Source organism: Gadus macrocephalus, chromosome 9 (assembly GCF_031168955.1).
Source record: "Gadus macrocephalus chromosome 9, ASM3116895v1".
Lineage (NCBI taxonomy): Eukaryota > Metazoa > Chordata > Actinopteri > Gadiformes > Gadidae > Gadus > Gadus macrocephalus.
This window is the reverse complement of record NC_082390.1, coordinates 18762547-18779331: the sequence shown is the minus strand read 5'-3', so window position 1 is coordinate 18779331 and position 16785 is coordinate 18762547. Positions and strand designations below refer to the sequence as shown.

Below are 16785 nucleotides of genomic sequence, written 5' to 3'. Positions count from 1 at the left end.
TTTCTCAGTTGAAGAACATATGTTCAAATAAAGAGGAAACGGTGCTGAAACCATGGAAGGTGTTACTTGGTGTAATAATAGGACGCATTTCAACAGCTGTGTTTTGTCTGGCTGGTGGCATGGTCAGTGAGTACAACTTTGTGTATGCAGAGAACAAGCTTAGAGAGCATGGACCACCACTTCTGACGTATGTATTCTGCCCAAACAAGGGCTTTCATTCAGTCTGAAAATCATGCTAAATCAAAAGAAGCGTTGAAGAACTGCCCACGTCAAATTCCATCTTCAACCGTCTAATTTGCAACTGTAATATATCGACAGAAGTACTCTACAATGGTTTCATCGTTGGATGTTTATCAACACAGAGATGCACATTATTAAATAATGCTGATAAATGAGGAGTGTGAATGACATCTGTACATGTTTTTAACTGTGGGGCACTGCCATTTCGGTTATTTTAAATGTATTTTAATTTTGCGGAGACACATTTACCACTTGGATCACATGCTAAAAGCATGCACTGGATGTTAGATCATGCAGTTTTCTTTCATCTGAAGGATACCACTCCCTCATGAATAGTTCATTTTTTGACCTGATTTAACCCTCTCATTCAGTTCCGGGCACATTTTGAGGTCACTGTGGTCCAGGTTCTTAACTGACTGATGCTGTTCAGTTCATCTATGATATTTGGTGCAGCTGCAATATTTTAGCTGAACTTCCCGTTTAGTTTTGTTCAGAAAATAAATTCCCAGCACCATTGAAGACCTCACACTTCACCGTCTCTTGTTACGACCGGCAGAGGCAGTGTCAAGTTCAGAGCAGGTGTTAGAATAGCGATGAGTCATTCTGTTCTTTGCTTTTGACACTTGCTGTTGTCAAAAGAACGAACAGTGACCTATTTCTGCCCCACTATCACCTCTCTTCCCCTCCTGTGTCAAAGTCATCGGAAAAAGAGGAAAGGCAAAGAAATATATTTGCAAAGGCAATTTATTCCGAAATGAAATCCATAGAGGTGTTTGATGCAGACAGTGCCCACATCAAACAGGAAATCTATTATGGCTTGTATTCATTTATTCCAAGTGTCAAGGTAACGAACCAGGCAGCGGATTGGTTTTAAACTTGGTTTTAAACTTGGTTTTAAACTTTGGTTTCAGCATACCCCTCTCCCTCTTAGACAAGCTAGCTTTTAACATGGTCTTATAAACGTTGGGTTTGATATGCGATTTCATGGTTTAGTCAGTAAAATATATTCCAATTTAGCACGTTCAACTATGCTATTTACCTGGGGCTTTTGAAGAATGTCAATACTTTCAAGCATTATTATTTTAAACAACTCTGTCTTGTCCATTGCTTTATAGGAATGGAGATGATGACAGACGAAAAATAACCAATAATGGTTAACATAGCGAGAAGTTTGTTTTACAAACTTAGATTAAACGGCAGAGCTGGAGTTTGTCAAGTAGGAAATATAAAATTCAAAAGCTAACAAAGCTCTCAAGAAAAGGACTATTTCCAGCCAGATATTAATCTGGGATGTTTAGTGTCTTTAGGTTGCCCAAGCCAACCCAAGCTGTTGTGGCTGCTCAAATAGCTATGAGATCATTCAACTGTTGAACCAGGATATTGCTGTCGGAAATTCTAACAGTTTAGTGAATTTCTTAATGGCCCATGTGGAATGGCCCATGTGGGAGGCCAGAGTTATAACATTTTAAATTAGATTTTCAACCTAGTTTAGACCTAACTTAAGTTTATGTGCCCAGTCCCCCCCCGCCCACACACACACACCTCCAGATAATTCTCACTTATCTTTAAGACTGTCTACAACGTCTTCCTGGATCTGACCTACTTAGTCTCAGTGGAGAGAGATACATGTAGAGAGAGAGAGTGAGAGATGGAGAGAGAGAGAGAGAGAGAGAGAGAGAGAGAGAGAGAGAGAGAGAGAGAGAGAGAGAGAGAGAGAGAGAGAGAGAGAGAGAGAGAGAGAGAGAGAGAGAGAGAGAGAGAGCTTTACCTATGTTTCACTTGAAATGTTCCTAAAAGATGTTCCTGTCAATGTGCCAATGGGTTTTCAATCGTCATTATCTCCCTTTGTAAGTGCATGTTGGCTCACGATTATCAATAAATTAGTGCATGTGAGTGCATTGTATTCTATTGTTTGGTATCTACTGTGATGTGGAAAGGACAAAATAGCTTGTCTACGTAGGGGACAAGAGATGAAGATTCGGGTGTTCTGGGCTGCAGACATGATAGGTGTTCTAAGATACAGACGTAATCCGTGCCATAACTTATCAGGTACCTTGGTACGGGCCCACTGCTGAAGTGAACGGTGAAGTGTTGATGCTGTGAGGATCGAGGAATATATTATCCTGGGAGGAAGAGAGCGAGAGAGAGAGAGAGAGAGAGAGAGAGAGAGAGAGAGAGAGAGAGAGAGAGAGAGAGAGAGAAAGAGAGAGAGAGAGAGAGAGAGAGAGAGAGAGAGAGAGAGAGAGAGAGAGAGAGAGAGAGAGAGAAAGAGAGAGAGAGAGAGAAATCAGAGCAAGAGTTGGATAGAAGTGGGAAGTGACAAAATATGTTTTAAATAGGGGGGTGGGGGGGGGGGGGGGGGGTTAGCTGGGAGTATGTGACATTGGGGCAGAGAAAGAGAGTGAGAGATCTGAGAGAGAGCTGATGAGAGAGAGAGAGAATGATAAAGAGAGATAGAGAGAGAGCTGCGAGAGAGAGAGATGGCTGATAGAGAGAGGCAGAGAGGGCGAGAGGGAGAGAGAGAGGGAGAGAGGGAGAGAGAGAGAGAGAGAGGGAGAGAGAGAATGTGTTGGGGGTGGTAGAGTAGAAAAAAAGGGTCACGTGTATCCTAGAATAGGTGGTGCTCGCTCTACCAGGGGGGCGTGCGGACAGCCAGCAGGCAGCACACACCCTCCTGTCCCCGAGGCCCCTCGCGTTCCCCTCACATGGACCCCGCCAGCACACACACACCACACACACACACACACACACACACACACACACACACACAAACATACCACACACACACACACACACACACACACACACACACACACACACACAAACATACCACACACACACACGCACTTGGACCCGCCCTTTCCCCGTACATAACCTTGCTTCACCTGTTGTTTAGCACCCTGCTGAGAGTCTAGCAGCACCCATGCTGTGAGGATCTTACAGAATGCTTATATAGATATGCACGCTATGCGTGGAATTCAAATCCCATTCTATATCATCTATATGCTAGGCATATTTATGAGAAAAATGTAATCGTGCTCGAAGTAATTAATGACAAACAAGTTATAACGCTCTATAATATCATGTGCACCTTCTCTCTCTTTTACTCTCTCGCCCTTTCTCTGCTTCACTGCTTTTGTTCCTCTATGATCCCTTCACTGGAGAATAAACTGCTTCTTGAGATATCAAGGACGTCTCCCTCACAGGGGTCTTGCACCTTGTCGAGCACATAGCGGAACGTGACAATGTGAGAGAGCTCTCCGCGCGCACGAGCCCGTTCTCTCCGTACCGGAGGATGAGCTGCCGAGCGTCAGTGTGCACATGCGCACGTTTCCGAGGGGGCGCGCATGTGTTAGAAGTGAGCCCCTAATCTGGCGCACGCTAGGTCCACGTGCGCGATATATAACCCGAGACAGTTCATCACACGCAGCAGTGACAACTTTTCTCTCTCACTTTCAGAGTGGAGCTGACAGTGGATCGTCAGCCAGCCCCCCGCCCCTCTTTCTCCGCCCTCGCCTTCGTTTCAGAACCCAGAGGAGATGATGGCAGGGTACCAGCGTCTCCAGACATGAGTTAGGATGTGCACGCGCCGCGCGCGCCCACACACAAACACACACACACAAACACACACACACACACACACACGCACAAACACAAACACACACACACACGCACACGCACACACACACACACACACACTCACACACACACATTCACACACACACACACACACACACACACACACACACACACACACACACACACACACACACACACACACACACACACACACACACACACACACACGTGGAAGTATAGCCATCACAATGATCTCTTGGTTCTCTTGGTAGCCTACTACAGCATATTGCGTAATGTATAATAATTAGCATGACTTAATCAGGTCATGCTGCTTGTATTTCTTCTCAGCCCAGTATATCTTCTAGGCCCTACATAGGCCTATATATTGCGGATGATGAGACAACGAGCAATAAGAGTGAATAAACTCATATATTCGATGCAACAGTACTGATTTGCAGTATGCTTCATTACAAAACATAAACACGAGGAAAACTTTGCTGCGCCCGGTCTTGATTAGTGTTATAAATCACCGGGTGACATCGGAATGCATTCTTGCGACATTCCAGCCGGCCGCGAGTCGCCAAGTGTTGCTCCGACCCGACGGAGAGAGAGTGATCTGGCCGTGTTACATCACTTCCACAGAGGAGCTGCCTCTGAAAACTCCCACATGGTCCTTCCATAACAGCAGTGGCAGAGGGAGCGTGGGCGGCGCGGACCCTGTTGGACATTGATTTGGCGGATGGCTTGTTGACAACTTGGTTTTTTATTCAATTTGATTTATTCGAAATGAAGTTGGTAAGGGACTGGGTACAGTCCCACAGGCCAGTTTGTGATACCCAGAGGGGAGTGACTATCTTAATGAATGTGTTGCAAACGGAATACATCAAAAAAGGATCCCGTCTCTGAAGAACAAATATATGGATGTATTCATGAATTCATTTATTTCTTTGATCTATTTATTTAGTTAATTTGTCTGTTTGTGAGTTACATGATTTATTCTTGTTCCGGGCGTGGATATTCTGATCCAGTTTTGTTCGCTCTGTTCCAACGTTCCCTGGTGACGTCCAAAAAGTGTCCAACTCAGTGAAGGTCTCCTTCCAGCAGAGGACCGATCCAGAGGTCCGGTGTGGAGGCCCTGCTGGTGCTGCTGGGCTCCTGATCCGGTGCACCACGCAGCCCTTCCACTCTGCGCCTGAAGCCTGCCGCCGGAGCGCTTACATAAGCCAGCTAATGTACTGGTCACATGACTCTGCCCCGCGGATGTGTGGAGGCATCCCACCAGCGCCGGGGGCTGCCCTACAAACACACATGGACATGCTAAGAACATGTCTCAGACACATTCATTCACATGCACAGCCCGGGCATATGCAAATGCACACGTGCGCACATACCTGAATCGTTCACACACACATTAATACATACACACACACACACACACATTTGGCACACATTTGGCACACATACGTGCACACACATACACATGTGCGCACACACACACATGAGCATACGTATGCTTGTGTATGTGTGTGTGTGTGTGTGTGTGTGTGTGTGTGTGTGTGTGTGTGTGTGTGTGTGTGCATGGATGTGTGTGTGTTTACAAACACATAAACACATGCCCACACATAGATGCACACACACACAGACAAAGCCCAGTGCATGTGACCTGTCTGTGGAACAGGACAGGGTGCATGTGACCTGTCTGTGGAACACAGCCCAGTGCATGTGACCTGTCTGTGGAACAGGACAGGGTGCATGTGACCTGTCTGTGGAACAGGACCGGGTGCTCGTCTCTGAGTGGGCAGCATGTGAGCGAGCGGAGTCAGGAGTAGGAAGGAGCTCTGGAGGGAGAGAGGGCGTGTCTTCCTAGAACGTGCTAAAGCACCCACCCCCTTAAAGTCACAGCACATGCTTCTAGGAATCAGGCCTGCACACCACTTCCCCTCTGCATCATCACGGCAGCTCCTGCTTGCCATTGGTTCAACTTTGCCACACACAACAGGCACTTTTTCTTCCCTCCTTTTGTGTGTGTGTGTGTGTGTGTGTGTGTGCGTGTGTGTGTGTGCCAAATCTTAATGCAGTCACTTTTTTTTTTCACAATGTGCGGGGGCAGGGCTTAGCTCAAATGAAGCGGCATTTACAGTAACAGGATGATGCCATATTTGGAGGTCTGGGAAGGCGATGACGCTCAGAGTAAAAGGAGGTGAAAGATATTGACCCTGTTCAAACTTGCTGAAGTCTTGTCCTCTTATGTAAGAATTGGCTGGGGCAGTTAGAAGAGATTAAAGGGCACTTTGGATATTATATAAAAAGAGGACGAGAGGAGAACTGTACATGTGAGACACGTGCGCGGGCTGGGACTCCACGTTGTGGCTCACATGTCAAACGTAACGAGATGACCAATAAGGATCTGTGGCTGGGGAGAACTCTCATTCACTCCGACCCCAGGAAGTCACGATAGAGGGGGAAAGAGCTCTGCATGGTTTTAAATGATCTGTCCTCAAAGCTGGATGAGAAAACAACAACAACATTCCACCGGACGTTAGTGTAGAGCAGTGCTGCCCTGACTCACTCTGGTTATCCCCGTATGTTTACATTCTCCGGAGTGACAGACACTGGCTGTTCTTACGTGCCTTCCAGTACCTTCCATAACAGATTAAATTGACATTGGCAAATCTAGTACAAACTCGACAGAATCACAGGCACACACACACACGCACAAACACACACACACACGGACAAACACAACCATACACACATACACAACCATACACTAATTTCATGCTCATAGAGAAGTGCATTGTAGCACACCTGCTCTATGAGGGTGTGGTATCTATGTCTGCGTGTAACCTTGTGCAGGCTGGGAGCCAGTGGGTCATTTAAGGTTGCTGTGTTGATATGATCTCCTCCCACATCAACACGAGCTGATCTCTCCTAATTGAGTGAATACAAACAGTGGATTCAGCCCATCCAATGTTCAAATGGCCATTTGTTGATCTCTTACAAGGCCTTTCTACAGATCACCAAGGAATGAGTTGGATTCCTGTTATGGCTGCTCTGAGTCAGTCGGCCCGTCTGACTGTAGTTCAGTTTGGTGCTCATGACTCTGCTGTCGGCCCAGATTTCACAATGCATTAATTCAATGAACTCGACATGTGGCATGTGTGTAGGGTGAAGAAGATAGTCTCTCTCGGTCCCGTGGGGACAACTCAAACGCTTTAATAAAAAAACAGTTGAACAGAATGGAGGGTAAATCTTAACTGGGTTAATCACATAAGATGTACAGCACAGAAACCGCAGCATTCCTCCTCAGCATGAGCCCAGCATTAAACCAGAATGTATTATAGCCTATATTTTATTGATATCTTTTAAAAATTATAATTATTTCCCAGTTAAATAATGAAGCGCTTTGTCCAATATCGTTGGTGCTGTGCAAGTATGTCCTTGATAGAACTAAACGTAATGAAACCTTCTCAGGCCTTGATGTGATTTACTCATCCATGGTGACGGTTACTGCTGTAGTAGGCCTACATAAGACAGGAGAATGAGGAAGTCCAGGCTGTAGTAGGATGTGCAGAGAGTCGTCAGCTGGACTCACAGAGGATGTGGCTCTGGGAGGGGTGTTGCTTGGGTCTCTCATCTCAGTTGACTTCATGGAAGAGGCTCAACAAGTTTGTTTCGGGGTGGCCCGGTTGGCTCTCTCGATTGAAGAACGACCATGCCATTACGTCATCAATATGTTGAATGACTGACAAGTAGTCGTTACGGCGGAAATTTAGGACGCTTCAAAATAAGCCTCTCTGAGTTTAAACTTTAGAGCCAGAAATATTTGCATTGCAACCCGTTGTTAAACTGCTCGTCACCCCTTTTCACGTCAAACCCTGTTTTTTTTTAGACAAATCCAATAAGAGTAGACCTGATGGAGGCGGGGATAAAAGGTTATGTTGACGACCTGAGCAGCAGCATGTTTTCATGTTTTCATGTTTTCTGTTTTAAAAACATGGCTCTGTTTTTAATTGTAATTGTTCACGGAGGGGAGGAGGGAGGGAGGGAGGGAGGGGAGGAGAGGCTGACGTTTTTTGAGTGGGTGTCTCCTAAACGCACGTGATCCCGTTCACCGCGAACAGGGTTCGTGACTCACTGCTGGCTCTCGGTATCGTCTGGGTCTCTCGCGCCTCACGACCTCTCGTGCTGCCAGGCGCTGCGGACCCATGCGTCATACCTTTACAATACAGACTTAAACCGACCGAGAGTAATGGCGTGTTTCTGTTTGGTGATGCTATAATTTGATCCACCCTGTGATATTAGGCGTTTCTTATCGGAACTTTGCCTTAAACCGTTTCTAAAAAGCAACGTGTATTTGTGATCCTCCTTTATATTGAATGAATAGCGTGCGTGTGTGTGTGCGTGTGTGTGCGTACACCATTTATAACGTAACACATGAAACATGACATTTAGGACATGTACATTTTATAAACTCAGACTGTGTTTTACTGTTTTAATGGGCTCACTATCCTCCATAACTGCGTCTTTACAAAAAATAATGATTTTTGAATTACGCAGACAACACGCCATAATCCGGATGACTGAACAAAGAAAATGCCTTCACACTGACCGAAAACTGTCCTAAATCCATCCGTCGGAAAGAAACCGATCCGCGTGTCCACGTGTTTGTGTCATTTCCATGCCATTTAAATACGTAAGAATATCTCTCCTATCGTCCGACGCGAGTTTGAAACGCATGCTCTATTGGTCGGACCGCGGCCCGGAGAGCTAATGGGAAGCGCCGTCGCCTCTGCGCCCGCCCACCCCCCAGACACGTTGCTCTGGGAGAAGCAACACGCGCCGCCTCAATCGCAGTGCTGCTTCTCTCGCGCACGTAGCGCACATCAGCTGCTCCCCGTGCAGGCGCCCTGGATACAGCGCTGAACAAAGAGGCTGCTCTCTGCTCCATCCTGCTAAGGTGTGTACCTGGACCTAATGTTACATATCTGGCGCGTGGCGTTTGTCTTAAGTGCAGGTTGCAACAGTGTTTATGTGAATGAATGCTCGTGTTCTGGAGAAATCCATTTGTATTGATTTGATGTAAGGTGCGGTTTAGAAGCAGGAAGCCGGATTTGATGGCATGCCATCAAACTGTACATCCGTTTATTAGACAGTACATGATGTCCACACTGTCTGTTTTACATGTTGAGGATGTCACCTTTATGTTGGCTTTTGAGTTGTAGAGATGGGGTTGGATTGAGTGGATAAGCAGCACAACTTCTGAATATGGACATTGTAATGGAGTGATGTTTCAATGTAGGCTACTCTAACCTTTGGTAAAAAATAAAAAAATAAAAAATCAACGTGTTAGTGATTCTAAAACGAATAAGTTGATGTTTTCAATTAACCATCTTCATTTGGACTAGAAACTGCTTCTGGGATATGGGATAGTTTGCCCCGTTCACAGACGTTATGCTGGATAACGTAACGATAAATACTATGATCCAGAAGACTAGCAGAGACGTTACTTCATCTCTGAGGGGAAGACCACGTTCCTAGAATTAAGGAACGTACAGGCTACACTTTCATTTGTAAAGCAGTCGTGTGATTGGAATCTGAAATGTCCTCTGATATTACTTCATCACATCAGAATATACGGGGCGTTTAACCTTCTAAATTATACAATATTCAATATTGAAATCATATTAGTAGTGTGCTTGTGTGTGTGTCGTTTCATCTTCTTTATATGCTTACAATTCCCTTTAAACACTCAGAATTAAGATTTGCGTTCATCTTTAAAAGGTGAAATGATTCACAAAATGTAAAACATTATTTAGACCTACCTTTGGAAGGCTAAGTTAAAACCCCTTCAATAGCCTATTAAATGCATGTCTCTGTTATAATCCACAAACACAACAGGGACACACACCAGGCCATGTGTAATGTTGTTGTTTTAAGGTCAAAACCTGCGATCCAATGCCCTTCCCTGTGTGATGTTAAGCCACGCCGGCATTTCGTAGACAAAGAACAGCGCGTGGTTCCATCGTCTTCTATTACTACTATAAACAGACTCCTTCTTTGCACTGCAAACACGTGTACCCAAGAAATGGGTAGGGCTACTAATAATTTCTTAACCGAATGTGTGATTTCATAATCAAGAGCTATTCAATCTGGAGCCAATGATTAATCATTATCTTAATTTAATTTTAGAACAATTCATGGGATCCACTGTAGGAAAAAAAAATCCTCTGAATGATTCCTTGGATCGTTGTCCTTAGCATGCGGCGACAGGTCAGTGGAGATGACGGTACGACTCCCTGGCATATTTAAAACGAGGCGGGACAAGGAGGCAGCCGACCCAGCACACGCACACGCGCACGCCGTAATGTCGGACGGTCCATTCCGTTCTGAATGGCAGGCAGACCTAAACACGCCCCTTTCCCCTCACCGCCGTAGCATTTTCGCCTGCAGACGACACGTTAGGACGGTCCGGCGTTCCTCACCCAGGTAGCGCAGCAGAATTCTTGAGGTTGTGTTGTGGAGCGTGTTACCAGGGGCAACCCCAGAGGATTGCTGTCGTCGTGTGTGTGTGGAGGGGCGTCCCGAGTGTTTGCCTTCGACGACGGGGCCCACAGTGTGTGCTCACCGGCTCCCCGGCCCTCCTCTGTTGTGGTTGGGAGGCCTGCAGGTCATTGGTTATCCCAACAATTGGGTTTCTCTGGCACCACCTGCTCCCCCAGCACGCGGTCCAGATGGTGCTCAGTGTTCTATAAGAGCAGGGGTCCCGCGGTAAAGACTGCTTCTCACAACCCGACTGTTTCGCGGGGGGGGGGGGGGGGTTCGCCCTCTGCCAGCAGACCCGGTACCTCGTCGACACAGCGCAGAGCTGCTACTGCAGGGTGTGTGTGGAGTGGTTACGGGATGTCAGTGCGGTGGCTAACGGTCTGTTGTCCGGCCCGGCAGGTCAGTGATGGTCAGTGCTGCTTAGCGGCTCCCTCCCGAGGATGTCTGCTACCGACTCGGAGAGCTCCATCGATTGGCTGGCGACCGACAACGAGGAGGACGAGGACAATGAGCCGGACGTCGCGCCGCGGAGGCCCCTGGTGGAGGCGCTCCACCCGGGCAGGCGGGCCGACGCGGTGAAGAGGGTCTGGAGCGCGGTCGGCGACGGCAGCGGCGACGCCGCCAGGAGACCGGGTCAGACCACAGCGGGGGGAGAGGCGAGGATCGCCAGGAACCCGCTGAAGAGGCCCCACGGCCTAGTGGAGGGCCTGCCACCGCAGCCCCTCTCCATCCAGGAGGGCCGGGAGCAGGTCTTCACCAGGAAGGTGAGCCCCAGGCAGCGCCTGAGCGCTCGTTCTGTTTTCCACTGGAGCACCAGGGCGGCAGTAGATCAGGAGGTAGAGCGAGTCGACTGGTGACCGGAAGGTTGCCGGTTCGATCCCCGGGCTCCTCCTATTGTCGAGGTGCCCCGGAGCAAGACGCGCCACACCCTAACTGCTCCCGACGAGCTGGCCGTTGCCCTGAGGGGTAGACTCCGCTGTCGGTGTGTGAATGTGTGAATGAATTGTTGTAAGTGGCTTTGGAAAAGCGTCAGCCAAATCCCCTAAATGTAAATGTAAATGCAAGCTCCACAACAGCGCCGGGAACAGCTGTGGCAGGACCACCTAAGCACCCCAGCCTCTCCCTGCTTCTAGCTGTTGCACATGTAGGGATATTCCAGGAAAGAACACAGCCCTCCCACGTGACTTTATGGGTGACCTGAAGCGTGTTATGCAAGCTGCCTGATTGGGAAAGAGAAACAGAAACGGAACATTAACTACAAAGAAGGAACAGGTTTTTACTGCATATGTGCTCTGTTACAATAAATTCTTTCTTTTTTTCGCAGTGTATGGCATTACAATGCTACATTCATCCGTTATCGTCCATCCTGAATGGCCTTCGCTCGGGGAGATACAGAGAACGTAAGTCGGCGGTTGCATTTTTTTCTTCCTGTTCTCCTCATATGCCCTTTCACATCGGGTCTGGTGTAGGATTGAGATGCCGCCATTTTTGGATTGAAACCAGATCTCCCAAGCAGCTTTCTACTCTCCTTCTCTCTCGTTTTCCTCTCACTCTAGCCTTGTCTTTCTTACTTTCTTTCTTTCTTTCGGTCTCTCGTTCTTACTCTCTCTCTTTCTTACTATCCCCCTCTCTTCCTCTTTCTCTTTCTCTCTCCAAAACAAAAACAAAAGACTGGTATGTGGTGCACAATTCTTGGAGGAATAGCTTGAGAATTTGAGAGAGTGATGTCTAAAACATGTACTGTATTGTTTGCACAAAGAATGTCACGTAACCACAACTATTTGCCTTGTGTGAACTCTTGGTTGGTTTTATAAAGAGAGAGACCATAGACCATTTCTGGCAGTGTAGGAGTTTTATATTTCACAACAGGTCACAACGTTTCCAAATTAAATTCAGCACCTTTTTTTAATTATTCAGTTATTTCACACAAATTGGCAGAGGAACCCGTGTCACATTAATCCTAACATCAATCATTTATGAAGCTCTAATTTTATCTGAGCCGGGAAGCTGCAGCCAGACCAGTGTAGAGCGATTCACATGGCTGGTTAGGGCTCGCCACGCTGCATTCATGCTAGGCCCTGTAAGTACTGGGGTTGGGAAACCCGTCAAACCAAAGGCCTTGATTGACCCCCACACTTCCTGCCCATAGAGACAGACCATCTCCTCCCTCACTGCATGCACATTCACCAAACAGCCCATCTGCTGCGCAGCTTCAGCCCCTCTGCAGAGACAACGTGACTCACGACGGACCTCCCCGCTTCCTCTGTGTACAGGACTCAGCAGTTTCCAGGAGAGCGTTGCCATTGACAGGATCCAGAGGATCATGGGGGTGTTGCAGAATCCCTGCATGGGGTATGTCTCTTAATCGCACTTTATCGCCCCTCCACCGTCATTAGGGAATTTGTTTGTAAAAGTTCACTGTTTTTCTATACTATTAAATACTATAATATGGACTGAGGTAGATACACACTTTATTGGTGCATTTATTAAAAAAAATGCAGATTGAATTTATAGTTGCAAAACTGTATTCTTCAAAGTCATCCCTTAGAGTGGTCCAGGGTGATGTTCAGGTCAAAGCTCTGTTATAACTGCTAGACAGTGCGCTCTGTATGGGGTATATGCTTTGTTACAGCTGCTATGCATGGTGCAGTCTACATGCTCTGTTACAGCTGCTATACATGGTGCAGTGTGCGCAGTCTGCATGGGTTGGACGTTTATCCCAGACACATGGCTCACAGCGTGGTGCGGAGGGCCAGGCCACCACCCCCCCTTACCCTACGTACTGCCCAGTCCACTTACTCACTCTATGCTTGTTAAAGATAATACCATCAACCTTAACACTTGCAGCAGCTCACTTGTACTTCATTAATTAGCTGTCCCTTGGCCAGTCCGGGTAATGAGCTTACCCCTTCAGAGACGCAGCCTGGTCCCGGCCATGTTCAATTACCCAATTCAATTTAAGTTTTTTATAGTCATCGTTAAAATGCAGAGCATTCGGGACTGAAATGCCCTCTATGGTGCCTTTTTACATTGAAAGAAAAGGCAGAGGGAGGTCCTGATCACATGACGTGCATAATCCCCATCAACCATCTGGTTTGGAAGGAGGGGGGGTCCCGGTCTGCCCACCTCTTAAGGATGCTGGGTCACTTCTGGTGCTTTTTTGTTGCTGAGTCGTTTGTGTCTTCTGTCGCTTTATGAGATTATGTTTAGAGGTAGGGAGGGTTGTGGAGGCCCAGTATGTATACATGTGCACATTTGTATGTGTGTGTGTGTGTGTGTATTTATATATACATGCTAACTGTTGAACCCTTTTTTTGTGTGTTTTTCAGTGAGAAGTACGTCAACATCATTCTCAAAATGGAGGACATGCTAAAGAGTTGGTTTCCCGATGTAAAACCCCAAGACCAACCAACAGGCACTCAGACGGAGCATGAAGCTCCCCCTAAGAAACTCAAGGTAACATATTCAACATGTACAGTTATATGAGTAAGCAGGTAAAGGATCACAGGATCTGTATCGTTCTTAAATAAACTAAAATCCATCAAATCAGTCTTGTGCTTTAATCACATAACGACGAAGAACGAGATTGGGAGGGGAGGACTGCAACGTAATACTATACATTTAACTGAACACTAAAGAATTAAATAAACCTGGCTATGTATTGAATGAATTATTGCTATGAATAAAATCCTGAAATAAATAAGCAATTATTAGCAATGATTAATTTCATAAATAGTTCATTGACTAAATCATTTTTTTGATAAGAAATTGACCACTTTTATTACTTCAGGGGATTTTTGATCGAGAGGTGGGGTGCACTGATTGTCGTGTGGGGTGGGGTTCTCAAGACTCTCAGTAGAGCAGGGGAGGGCAAAGATATTTTTCAAACCGGATTTAAATTATCGGGTCTGACTTGCCTATCTGGATTCAAATGTTGACAATCATCCATCACAAACTTGTCCTTCCTTGTAATTTTAAATAGCTTAGGCTGCTGCTTTACTACTTACTTAGCAGAGCAAAAAGTCATTCTATCTAAACATGCAACACAAGGGCTTGAAACAGTGCTTTCAACTTTTTTTCAGTGAAAAATAACTGCACCGTTCATTAGAGAGCTGCCAATAGATTCGGAAGCTTTTATACAAATATTCATCACAGACCTCACAAATGGACAGTAGGCTAGACGGTTTATACTACTCATGCACTACTCATGCACTACTCATACTGGTATGAGTAGTACGCACCTTGCCGTGAAGATTCTGCTGTCTATCCAGTTATTCAGTACTGTTCTGGTGCTGTTGCTTCGGTCTGATCGGTGGGATAACCACACCCAATTCAATTGAATTTAACAGTTAGGGACAATATTCAATACAGACTTATATATAGACATCTCATAGGATTACAGTATTCATGGTCACTGAGAACAAAAACAGCAGAGAAAAGAGGTGAGCCAGAATGGGTGCAGAGAAATGAAAGATCTGTTGAGCGTTTGATTCCCCTGCCTTAAATCAGTAAGGGTTCCCTCCCCTCTGTAATCCAGACACACCCTAGAGATCGCTTCAACACCCTGTGTTGTCCCCACCCCTAGTAGCCTTCTGTCCTGAGTCAACCGAACCGTCGGTAAACAAACCATGTTGTTGTTGTTGTTTTGGTGTCGGGCGTTAAGCACACGTTTCTGTTCTCCCTGTAGCCCTCCTCCCCGGTGAGCACGGACCTGACCAGCGCCCCGTCCCTCGCCAGTGCCGGCGCTCCTGGCGTTCCCGCGGCACACAGCCCCACGGTCCCGCGCGTCCCGGACCACAGACCGCCGGGGGCCAAGTCGGCCGGCAGCAGACCGACGTGGCTCCACGCCTCCCCCATCTGCTCGCCCAGCGCGGGACAGCCCCCACCGCCGCCGCCGCCCCCACCCCCTCCGCAGCAGGCGCCTCCGCCCCGGGCCCTGGATGGCCCCGGGCCCCAGCCTCCGGCCCCCAGAGACAAAGCGCTAACGCAGGACAGCGCGGTGTCCTCCAGCACGGACCGCTACGCGAAAACAGACGCTGCCGCTCCCCTGAAACCGCCCCCGCTGGGCAAAAAGATCAACGCGCCCTGTCTGGAGAGGCTCCTCAAGTCCACCGAGAGCATCATCGGCCACAAGGCGTCGGGGCGCGTCGTGGGCGACAGTTAGGCCTAGCCCAGGGAGGCGGGTACGCCTAGCCTAGCCTTGCCTAGCCTTGCATGCCCTACTGGGAGCCAGACAGCTCACTTAGTCCATTCCAGCCTTCAAGAGAAGAGAGAGGGTTCACAGAGCACACCGTGGACCGTGTTTGAAGAGCATGAGCAGCGTGTTGAGTGAACTGTGTCCTCTACACGGGAACGCGCCCTCCCTCAGCCGACGCCGCTTCAGTTTAGATCCGTTGGGTGAACTCTTTTTTTATTTTGTTTGCACTGTCAGAAGTGTGTGTGTGTGTGTGTGTGTGTGTGTGTGTGTGTGTGTGTGTGTGTGTGTGTGTGGGAGGAGGATGAAAATGTAATGACTGAGATCCACAGCTTTGCTTTGTCAGCAATTGTAGAATTGTTGTATTTCTGAGCTCGTAGATGCAATAATATCCCTTCAAAATGTCTGCCACCATGCTCGTAAAAAGGGAATCTGGTTAAAAAGTAACGAGAGGGAACCTTGAAGTTCTATAGAAACGTAACTGTACTCAATTCAAGTCTCTCTCTCTCTCTCTCGCTCTCCCCCTCTCTATCACTCTCTCTCTCCCTCTCTCTATCACTCTCACTATCTCACTCTCATGTCTCCACTCCTGTTTTTTTTGTTTTCTCCATGTGACTGTTGACATGTGACATTTGTATACTTAAGCTGTGTTCGAAATCGTTCCCTATCATGGATGTAGTGCACTAAATAGGGTGCACGCCATTTTGTAGGGTGTTCGAATTCTCAGTGGTCCACGATATAGGGCACTATATAGTGGATTTAAAATAGGGTACATACGATGTACCCTGCATGTTACTCCCGTATACCACAATGCAATGCGGTCGTCATTTTCCGGAGAAGAAGAAGCTGAATAACCGCGAAAACGAATACATTTAATGATGGAGTCTCCGGCTTTCGTATAGAAATGTCATTTTTTTTGGGGGGATTTAACATAGAAAATGTAACATTCAAAATTAGTTAAAAAAAAACTTGAACAAGGAAATGTAACATTCAACATCAATACAACCTCCAGCTTTCCTCGTGAGTGCCCGGTTTGTTTACATGATGTGGGCGCATCTGTCTGCGTCACACAAATACCCGGCGCATTTACTGACGCAAATGACGTTTAGAAATGTTCAGCGTAGTGTCCGAATTCTCGTTCCCTATTCCCTATATAGTGCACTATATCATGTACACTATATAGGGAATAGGGAACGAGTGTATAGGGAACGATTTCGAACACAGCT

General features: G+C 47.0%; 1 protein-coding gene and 1 long non-coding RNA gene across 3 annotated transcripts; one reads left to right on the top strand and one right to left on the bottom strand.

The window, feature by feature from the left end:
* Positions 1 to 3940: 3940 nt before the first annotated feature.
* On the bottom strand, positions 3941 to 10765 carry LOC132465236 (uncharacterized). Its single transcript, XR_009527479.1, has 2 exons — positions 9645 to 10765; positions 3941 to 5115 (listed from the first exon to the last, which is right to left on the bottom strand). It is a non-coding gene; the product is annotated as an uncharacterized LOC132465236 (long non-coding RNA).
* A 40-nt stretch (positions 10766 to 10805) lies between these two features.
* LOC132465189 (circadian-associated transcriptional repressor) lies at positions 10806 to 16002 on the top strand. Of its 2 annotated transcripts, none has more exons than XM_060062000.1 (5): positions 10806 to 11129; positions 11690 to 11765; positions 12639 to 12717; positions 13695 to 13821; positions 15053 to 16002. In XM_060062000.1, exons 1-5 carry the CDS (start codon positions 10806 to 10808, stop codon positions 15527 to 15529), a joined length of 1083 nt encoding a protein of 360 aa, XP_059917983.1. In that variant the 3' UTR covers positions 15530 to 16002. The 2 variants fall into 2 exon arrangements, with proteins under 2 accessions (XP_059917983.1, XP_059917982.1); XM_060061999.1 differs by having other exon boundaries at positions 12576 to 12717.
* Positions 16003 to 16785: the final 783 nt, after the last annotated feature.